A 10959-nucleotide genomic window follows, 5' to 3' on the forward strand; every position below is an offset into this window, starting at 1 on the left:
TGGCACCAATGTTGATTAATGGTCAAGACACAAAAATGGCAAGTCATTCAGACTAAGCAAACAACTTTAAAAAAAGAAAGAAGAAAAAAGAAGAAATGAAAATCAGTAGGCCATGACTTAATCATCAAGCCTACCTATTGCACTATATTGACATCACAAGACGATTCATGTTCTCTATTTCTCTGGTGAAATTTGGCCTGGCTCAGAGTATGAGGCATATGATGTGTTGATCCTCTGAACAAAAGCTTATTGTTGCCCCCCGATTAACCATTTACAGCCTGAGGCCATACCAGTCTCAAGCATGTCTCAGTCAGGCCACTGTGTCGAAAGTTCATATCTAAAGATGGCAGGCTGGGAGTTTCCAGCCTCTTTTGCTTGGTTTCCTGCAATAACCGGTGATAAACATGGAAGTCTAAGCTGATGCTTGTGCATGACAGCACATACGCAAAATTCAAATCTTCACAATTATACCAGGTTAAGCGTAAACCGCTTATTTCAGTGCCTCAACCTGTTGTGCCCTCGTTAGATCCTGTAAGCATACTTCATGCCATGTGGAAATGAGGCTATATAAGGTGATTGGGACACAGCCATTTCCATTGTTATGCTTGGCAGTAACAGTGGGGTCTAGTTGTGGCTGGTGTTTGCGTGCTGGAGGAAGCTAAACAGAGAAGTCTGTCAGAGCAGCTCTGAAACAATGTGAAGGGCGACTGATGGAACACTTGACCCAAAGATGTTCTCAATTTGAACTGTCACACACTCTTATGACACAGCTCGAGGCATGCCATCATGGGTGTAAGTCAACACAGTTAGCACATTAATGCGTTTTAAAGCAAAACAAACCCCAAAACATTTCATCAACAAAAAATTTATTTAATAACTTTACAAAAAAAGTTGATGTTCTCCTATTCTGCCCCAGCCTTTCCACAAAAGCACATTACGCACATACACTGTTGACGACTTCACTTGTTTTTTGGTCACTTTATCCACCGTAAGATCCAGCTTCATTTCTGTGTTACAAGTTTACAAGTGTCTTTTTTGAGTACAACATTATCGAAATCATCTCAACCTGGGGATCACGGTACACTTCTGAGTTTAGAGCCCAACTCGTGTTTTGGCACAAATGACTGTCTTGCATCAGATCCCGCCATGATGCACACCAGTCATATGTTAAGTCACTTTTCCATGCAACACTTAAGTCACATTTTCCATTATTGTAAACAAATGGCTTTCCAGACAGAATGCCCCTTTAAAATGTGTTAAAACGATTTACAAATGGCATGAAAAATAGAGATTTTGACCTTATTGGTCCCTTAACAGTCCTACATGATGACTCAGTTCTGACTCATGTTCAGACCGACTTCATGCATCCTTTTTTATGTTAAGCAACCAGGTGGTTTTCTCTCAGTTATTTAGGACCGACAATTGTAAAAGGACTGTACATATAGATGTTACACAGATTCTAACTGGATTCTATCTTTTCTGAAACTAAACCAATTAGATTTTAAGTCGATGTCACATGGGTCTTTTTTACTTGAGCTCAGAGTGATACAGAGCAGTCTGACAGGACATGCTAAAGTGGTACGTTGTCCCGTAACACCACATAATGCTGAAGTTACAGTGTGAAGCATCCACATCATACACCACGTTTCCTACGTCGCTCACATTGCAGCTACATGTCCACGAACACCATGAAGCACCAGCCAAGCCCCCCCACCAGAAACATGGTGATCTGCATGCTGTAGATGATCAGGTCATTAAGCACCCCAAAATCCAGGCGCCTGTGCCCTAACAAAAGCAGAATGACAGATAGCTTGTACTGCAGCCGCAGGAGTACGCGCACGCTGACGTACTGCAGGAAGAAGAGTACAGAGAGCGCCACCCAGAGCAGAGAGGTGAGCAGACTGCAGCCAAAATAGAGGAGGAAACGGAGGAAGCTGTACATGCAGCGAGAGCGCAGGTAGAGGTCAAAGTTATTGTACTTGGTGCGCACTAGCTTGGAAGTGTGCGTCGACCCACAGGCCGAGTGCATGCAGGTGGTGTGGGGCCCATGGAAGCTGCGCACCCGCCGTGGGATGGGGATCACAGGCATGGATGGGCTACTGGAGCCCAGCGTAGTGCACAGGAGTCCCAGTTACAGGTGGAGTCCTCTGTGAGCGCTGCTTCTGGGGAGGTAGGTAGCTTCATTTGGTTGTGGTGCAAAAGGTGGCTCTTACAGGAGCCCCAGGAGTGAGATGTAGCTGCTGGTCGTGTCGGTCTGCTGTGAACTCAGCACCGCAGCAAGGTTTTCTCCTTCGAATGCAGCAAGGTTCTGTTAAGAAATCACATTGTTGCTGCATGTTATTTTTGAAAATGCACATGCATACACTGTTCCAAAAATGCAGGCCTGTTCATACATTTTGAAAACACAAGTATAGATACATTTTAAGAGACAGATTCAAACCACGGACTGAGCATGAAGCTACCTTTTATGTTTTAATAACTAAATCACAGCTAGCACGCGGTATACCCTGCCACAAAGGACCTTTCATCCATGTTCTGGTCTAAAATGATCGTGCAGAACCAATGGTATTAACCTTACATGGAACACTACGACGTCTTCCGCCTCCTCACCAAAGAAGCTGGTGTTTGATTCTCAGACGACAGGATCATTGTATCACATTATAAACAGTTGGCTGTGACATAAACACACGGGATTTATTTTGTTTTTATTCCCCCTCACGATGCACTGTTAAATGCCAGCGAAGATGAGGCAGCGACGACGAGCCGGTGCGTTTACGTCCTGTCGCAACATATACGAGTCATCCTGCTGTGACGACAGCTGTCGAGTTAAAGGGGAAGTGCTCCCCGAGAAAGGACGCTCGCTTTGGATATACTGTTATATATTTGGCCATTGCAAACACCTCATGTTAAACAGTACAAACCAGACAACATAGACTGAGCTGCCAAGTTATCATATAACGATAGAAAACATTCTTACAAAAGATAAATTAACTAAATATAAGTAAATTAAATAAATAAAATAAAGTCTCAACAACATATGAACAAATACGTTCTTATGAATAACCAAGGCTTGTTTGATTTTTATACATGTAGGTCTACTGTAATGCTTTTTTACAATTAAATAACTCATTAATGTGAATAAATTTTTAGCCATAATAATCAAGCTATCACAGCATTTTCCATTTTTTACTCAAAATTTAATATCCTTATACTGTAATTTGGGTGCTTGACCATCTTTTTCAGGATTTCACCATAAAAAGTGTGTGTGTGTGTGTGTGTGTGTGTGTGTGTTTCTGTGTGTGTAGGTTTGCCACAGTGCATTGGGAAATAAAAGTCAGATGATCTGAGTTTGCGTCTAGGTCCTAAACTGCATTGGGAAAATTAGTAATTTTCCATAGTCTACTTCCCTACAACAAAGGGAAAGTCAGGTCACTTTCACAACCACCTGGTCTATAGAATAATTATCTACAGCACTGATGGCTTAAAAAAATAAAGCAATGAATCATTATGTCCCTCCAATATGTCACAAGATTTGTGGAGTGCAGTGGTGGGAGAAATTGGCTATTCAGAGCTTTTATATTAGTAAATGTAACAATACAACAATGTAAAAATATACCATGCATTTATAATCCAGAAGTAGTAGTCATAAAATGTACTTAAAATATCAGAAGTAAAAGTATTTGTTGTGCTGTAAAATGTCCAGTGAGACTGATGCTTTGTTCTGACATTATTAGATTTTTAATACTGATGCGTAAGCAGCGTTTTACTGTTGTAACTATTCTAGGTTTAGCTTGTTTTAACCACTTTATGCACAGTTATCTGGTTTAGTCCAGTGGTTTTGGATTCATGGATAACGGATGAAGAAAAAAGTCTGACAGACAAATCTGTTTTCAGATTTTCTTTGCGCTTTTCTCTAGTCTTTGATTTTTTGAAAAAGTTTAGATCATTTGACCTCTTTGGACTAAAATAATAATTTAAACTAAACCATTTGAGAAGTTTACAGGGGAAAACCATTTTTGGTGGAATAACTCAAAGACACCTGAAACAAGAGACAAGAAGCTCAAAAGAAAATCAAAAGAAAAAGAAAAAGGTAGAGAACCACATTTTTAATCTTTAACAGTGCATTGAATTGGATAAGCTTCTCATATGTTTTTTTATGTAAAATCTTAATCTGAAAGGTAACTAGTAACTGCAGCAGTCAAATATATGTAGTGAAGTAAAAAGTAAAATATTTCCCTCTGAAATGTAGTGGAGTAAAGTATCATAAAATGGGAAAAAAATAAAGTACCTCAAAACTGTACTTAAGTACAGTACTTGAGTAAATGTACTTCCCACCACTTTTGCAGTCTTGGAGAAATTTGACAACAAATACGCAAGATTCATACACTGAAACATCACATTGATCATGTAGCGTTAAATTAATTTTCAACACTTTCTGATTAATTCCAAGTCGGTGGACATGTTTATCACATTATCTTGTAATCAGTATTATTGCTATCACCTATCTAGCTACCCAACTGCAGAGGGCTGATTACCTTTTCCATTACTTTTCATACTTGTTACAGAGGAAGTAAAGTCTTATGACTATACTGTACCTGCAGCAGTTCGATCAAAGAAAAAAGATGTGGCAAAGGTCATGTGTGCATTTTATGTGTCTGTAAACCTCACACAAGGTTGTACAGTGCGCTCACACGCACGTCCTTTGAAACGTGTTCCAGCCTCTCACTCTGTATATCAAGTAACCTTCACTGTGCAGATTTATGGGTTGGCCGAATGATTACATCCCAGCTATCTGTCAGCAAGCCAGATGGTAGCAGGTGATGATAAATCACAATAAATACAGCGTTTTATTAAAAAAAATAAGTTTATTACAGTTGTTAATAGTGTGTTGGATCACTTTATTGAGAAGTTTAAAGGTGTATTATGCAAAATTAGAAAAACAAACCTTATAATATTTAATCAAACATACATAAAGCTGTCACTGAGGCTGAATATATTAATCGGTGTGCTTTCACATTATGATTGAGTTTAGTAATGAAATCCATAGCATAATAATTTTGAGTGGCAGTCAAAGTCTGAAGACAGTTTTGGCCACACAAATGAAAATATTTGTGTTTATTAAAATGGAGAGTATTTTCTTTGTTCACAAGAGAGCACTCACTGTCCGCTACTGTAGTGCCATACTGGGCTGGAATGAATCCCATTTGTGTACAGGAGATACTTTTATATTGAATCCTGGTTCACAAACAATCAGTTCATCAAATCTCATCTGTTCCCATGAAAGCAAAGTGTCATCTGCTACCTTAGTCGACATCAAAGCTGTACTAAACGTGTGTGTTGGCCAGAGGCAACTGACTGCAGCCTTAAAATCCTCTTACCACCAGCCATCTATATTCAGCATGTTGTCGATAGTATTGTTGCATGATACTTTTACCTAAACAGCTTAGTATTCTCCATGAAGGTTCCCTGATAAAGAGTTTTTAAAGCTCAGGTTCATCATAAGCACATCTGTAGAAATCATTGGAATCAGCTGCTGTCAGTGCTCTCCCATTTGCTCATGTAATGTTATTGCTTCTGTGCAAACTTGATATTTGTCAATCAAAAGATAACAACTTTCACACAATTGTAAAAAGCCATGTGTATAGCATGAGCTGAGCATGCTTTGTCCATGCGCTGACATAACCAGAACTCACATTATCTAGTAGTCTCACATGTAGCACCTGTTTTCACTCAAGCCTAGATATCTCTTCAGTCTAGGGGTCTAAGCCAATCATTCCAAGAGCATGCCCAGAGAGGGACAAAGGCACGTAATGCTTAACAGAATGAATAAGTGATCAAACTTATGATTCATACTATTTGACTTTCACAACTCTTGCCTCAGAAAATAGAGACGTCTCTTCATTTTGAATATTAATAGACACAAGTCACATCGGGAAATTTGTCACGGAAACCCAAACATATAATTATGGCTGCTTACTGACTTGAGGCCTCATCCATATATCATTCTGTTTAATGTACACGCTGAAAATCTATTTATGAGTTGTACCATCAAAGCTTATTCGTGTGGACTAACCTTATCACTGTATACGCCAAATAGTTCACCTGTAGCCACACAAATCAGTTCCCTGTACTGTAAATCACTTAGTTATCGCACATGTTTGGCAGTAACTTGGTTAACACCCTTCCTTTGAGCAATAATCTGTTTTCTAACTTTGCTCTGAATTGGATTTTTGATCCCTTTGGGACCAGATCCTTCTGTGCAGGTTGTTGCAATGTTCCCCCCTAGATGAGGTGATTCCATTTGGGAAGAAACTTTTCTCCGAATCTTCCCCTGTAACTCCATCGCGAGGTGTTCTTATAATGGGTTGCACTATTTTCTGGTAAGAAGATTAATGGTAGCCATTTAGAAAAGAAATGACTTGACAGTTATCCTTGCTTGCTTGTCAGGTAGTGAAGAACTAGATCCCTTTCTCACGGATGAATAATGTTGGCATAGCAGGAGAGGACACAGGTAGATCAAATGTAGAGGACAAGGCATCAGAATGATCTCCATGTGAGTTCACATTCATGCTGATATGCAAACATGGGCATTAAATTTATGCAAATATGGATTTATTTCATCAGCTGAGGACCAATCTGAAAAAAACAGAAACTTGTAAAAAGAAAATTTCTAGTTCAAGAGAAATGTCAAAGGAAATGTTGCAGTTAATTTGGTTACACTTTGATGTAAGCGCACAAATTCAAGTATACTCTTGACAAGGGCACTTCTTAAACCTGCCATCGCCAATCAGCTGTTTTTTAAATGAGTCGCAATTACACAAGTTGACCTATTTACAAGGCTCACTGATCAAACAGAACAAAGTAAAGTTTGAATTTAGCTGTGATGCCAAGTTCCAAATTGATGTTTCACAATGGGGCGCTCTGACATAATCTGCTCACAGGAAAACAGGCCCACAGTGAAAGAAATCCTATGGTGTTATTGTAGTTTGAATATCAGTCATATAGTATAATAATATTATCAGAGACCCAATATTTTCCCCTTTTCACATTTGTTTGCATTGTTTCTAACATTTCTTTTTATTTTCAGTATTCATGAGAAACAGAAATGTTTTTGATTTTCTGCCACTGGAGGGAGCTGTTGGCTCAGGTTTCACTGCATGTTGGACAGCGCTTTCCAATGGAACGCTTAAGAGGAACAGCACATTCAAGGGCATATGGCATCAAGCTATCCCTCTTATATAGACGTATTTGAACAAAATCCAGTGCCTACATTATTGCTGTGTGATGTATATGTGATAAATGCACACATACAGCACCATTACAGCACAAATACCACTAAATAGTGCCAAGTTTAGATGTTGCCTCCCCCCTCCCACACACACACAGCTGGTTAATAACAGCATCCAAGCTGAGGAAGCTCCTCTGTCTCCTACCATTATCAAGAAAAACGATGTCAATAAAGTGGATGCTTGTGATTTAGGCATCAAAGTGCCCCTGTAAAGGATGTTTCCTGGTTCTAATCATGCATTATGGCAATATTATTAAACCATATTTTTCTCTTCCAAACATGAAGACCTTTAGAGTACTGCCTCATCTTCCCAAAGGTGGAGGTTGGTCAGGGAAAGCAGACTCTGTGTAGGTTTAAGTTTCTTTCCAAGTAGTTGAAGAATGGAATTAAATAATGTCATTGCCGAGGCTCCTTCTTTATTCCTTGACGAACTGCAGAAGGCCTTTGTACGTGTAGCCTTGTGGAGTGGCAATTGCAATCCACAGCCATCCGCCCTCCACCCCCTCAAACCTTTGCCAATACATTGCCATCATGACCCAAAGAGTGTCTAGAGTGAGCAAGATTAAAGGGGCAACATGTCAAAATCCTCTTTGACTCCTCCAAATACACTTGGGCTAAATCAATTAATTCATTAACTAAGTAGAGGTCACAGCCAATAGTGAAGCTAAGACAAATTAAATCAATTAGTCGTGGCTAATAAGATGGGGGAGACTTTAATTAGTGAAAGTTTAATCAAAGCCATGTTTAAGCTGTGCTACGTTATGAAGCAGCTCAATGGATCTCCTATAGAAATATCCATTAGGCCTGTCACAAGAAACTTTGGCCACATATATGAAAATATGTCCCTGGTTTCATGCACTTGTTAGTTCCATTTTAGTAATAAGAGTTTCTCCTCGCTTTTATTTGTCTCTAAGGAATGTACTGCATGTGGCTGTCCCTCTGTCCCCTCGGCCTGAGCATGTTTTTCTGTTGAGGAATCAAATTATTTATGAAAAAAAAAAAAAAAAGAAAAACCTAAAATAAACAAGATTAAAAGATGAGAAAAGTGCCTAACACTGATCCACTTCCAGGACAGTTAGGTGTGCAGAGGATGCCAAGCCTCTGAGAGCAAATTAAGTACCCAATTAAACTAATTAAAATAAAACATGATGCCGGCAGTCGGGTCAGGCAGTTGCTTCCAAGTTTCTTTGCTCTATAAAGTTGAATTATTAAGGAAATAGCTCCAAGCCCATTCAAACACTTTCAATCTCCTTCAGTGTTTTCTCTTATGGCTTCATCATCTCTTGTGCATGTGTGTCTGTTACATGCACGCATCTGTGTGTGTTTCATAATCCTGCCAAGCCATCTGTTGGCATTAAAACCTGCTCCTGTTGCACCATAGATCCCTAGTGTTCATCTGGCCAGATGTTACTTTGAACTACTGTATATGAAAGGTTTGCTGGTTGTCTTGCACAAACCTCAGCACCTTTGAACAGCTTGGCCAAAATGTTAAGTTTCCACGTGTCAGAAGTGATATTGGTCCCTGCAGTATTAGCCAACATTTTTTGGCCTGCAAATCTTGCCTATAAATTGTAAATGTTTGGATAAAACCAGACAAAACAGAGGACAGTTCATAGGCATCATTGATGCAGATGTTTCCTTTTTGGTCTGTCTCATCTATCTTTCTTGTCCATCTTCTGTCCCCAGCCACATGTGGCTGAATTGGGCCTGGCTAGTGTTAATCCTTGGCATAATGGGGCTAGGCTGGATTATCGACTGATGTGGAAACATCTGTATGGGGTGGATGAGAGGGATGTGAAACTTGGACCTAGAAATGGAGGAGCTGGTGTTTGGGGTGGACTGTGGGAGTGGTGAGGCTGCTGTCAAAGGTACAGTATGGTTGGAGACGAGAAGGATAGTTGGAGTCAGAATGTGGCATTTGCTTGGTTTCTTAATTGCACTGGCACAAAAAAGCATGCTCGAATGAATCTATCTATCTATCTATCTATCTATCTATCTATCTATCTATCTATCTATCTATCTATCTATCTATCTATCTATCTATCTCTTTTTCTTCTTGCTCATCATGAGCCCCAATAAGACCAAGGCCTGAGTTTTGTGTTTTTTCATATTTTGCATATAGACTCGTTTCTATCTGCATAGAGCTATTAATATGCGGGGATGATTTAGAGGGCAGGGGAGACTGGGGGATTAAGCCTGATTCAGTCCTCACTGGAAGGAGAAGGAGGAGGTTTACATCAACAAGCCCTGATTTACGTTGGCGAACAGATGGCGGAGAAATTGCTCTGTTTGGAAAAGATGTGCAATTTATTTCAATTGATATTGGAGAGAGAGAGAGGGAGATAGAGAAAGAGAACGGATTGTTGCAGAGAAAGACGGCTGACACGAGGTTACTGAAGAACTGGCAGGGCAAATGTTTCTCTCACGGCACTGTGAAAAACAGGTATTGGGTAAAGGTTTCTAGATTACCATAAATCATGATAGACCAGAGTGTGTTGCAAGCACATGGCAGTTTGATTTGAGCAAATTCAAATCAACTCTATCATTACTTTTGTCTTGTTGTCCACTATTCTTGGTTGAAGCCAGTGCAATTCTTTATAAGTAAGATGTGTTAATGTTAAGAACATGGCACACAATGTGTGGCCATAGACACGTAGACCTTTTTTAGTAGAGCTCTAGCAGATATCCACCACCAAGAAGTCAAAAATGATGTGTTATGTGTTAATACGTGTTAATGTGTTAATATAAGCCTTTTTTGCTTTTGATTACTGCTGCTTAAAATGCTATTGAACTAATCTACACATTACCTCATGAGATAACTTTATTGTTAACTTTATCAAATGTTTTCATTGTAAAATCCCATACACCAGCTACATCTTGACACAATCCAGCTGTCCAGAAAAGGAGCAATTTCGGAAACATTTGCTTATCTGTTAGGCTAATATCAGCTACTGTATCATGTGACTGTGATTCGGGCATGTTTAAGAGGTGACAATGGGCACTGAAAATCTTTGTACAGGTGCTCTTTACCAAGGGGGTTTGGTTTCTGAACCTTTTTAAAATCCCACTTAAGTTTGGCTTGTCCACCTTTACACCCCTGATGTAAACCCTCTTGTCAATTAAGGATCCATACACTATCATTACATCAAATAAGTGGAAACATGATACAGTTGCCACATACCGGTTCTGATCAATACAGCACCCACTTCCCATCTACACACACACACACACACACACAGCATTTTACTATAAAATTGATTCAATATGCAGAAACATATTGATCCACATGGGGCAAGTTTTGATGGAATATGGTGATTCAGCATTTTTTATGAATTATATGAACAAGGGGTCCCAAATATAGCATTTTGTTCAGTTTACAGAAGACTGATTCCCAAACAGACTACATTTACATTTAGCTGATGCTTTTATTCAAAGCGACTTGCTATGTCGGAGTTTGCACGCCTCTGGAGCATCATTTGCGGATGTGTCACAGTGGGGAATTGAACCTCTCTCTTACACCATAGGCATGTGTCTTATCTACTGCTCCATTACCGACCTGACTAGCAGTCCTATCATGTTGTTGTATTAGGCAAGTGAACTGATCAAGGGCCTGTTGATTTTAGTGTGCAGAGAGAGAAAGGTCAACGCTAACGAGGGTCCCTCAGTGAAGG

The 10959-nt window shown here is 39.6% G+C and overlaps 1 protein-coding gene across 1 annotated transcript; it reads right to left on the bottom strand.

Annotated features, from left to right (window-relative positions):
- Window positions 1-849: 849 nt before the first annotated feature.
- On the bottom strand, window positions 850-2787 carry LOC119914801 (transmembrane protein 250). The gene is made up of 2 exons (XM_038734323.1): window positions 2579-2787; window positions 850-2308 (listed from the first exon to the last, which is right to left on the bottom strand). Exon 2 carries the CDS (start codon window positions 2087-2089, stop codon window positions 1670-1672), a length of 420 nt encoding a protein of 139 aa, XP_038590251.1. The 5' UTR covers window positions 2090-2308; window positions 2579-2787; the 3' UTR covers window positions 850-1669.
- Window positions 2788-10959: the final 8172 nt, after the last annotated feature.

Source organism: Micropterus salmoides, unplaced genomic scaffold (assembly GCF_014851395.1).
Source record: "Micropterus salmoides isolate LMB-PRFRI ecotype aquatic unplaced genomic scaffold, ASM1485139v1 Ms_hic_scaffold_20, whole genome shotgun sequence".
NCBI lineage: Eukaryota > Metazoa > Chordata > Actinopteri > Centrarchiformes > Centrarchidae > Micropterus > Micropterus salmoides.

What these genes read in the sequence shown, in the direction of transcription:
- LOC119914801 (XM_038734323.1), bottom strand. Translation starts at nt 2,089, where the DNA reads ATGCCTGTGATCCCCATCCCACGGCGGGTGCGCAGCTTCCATGGGCCC.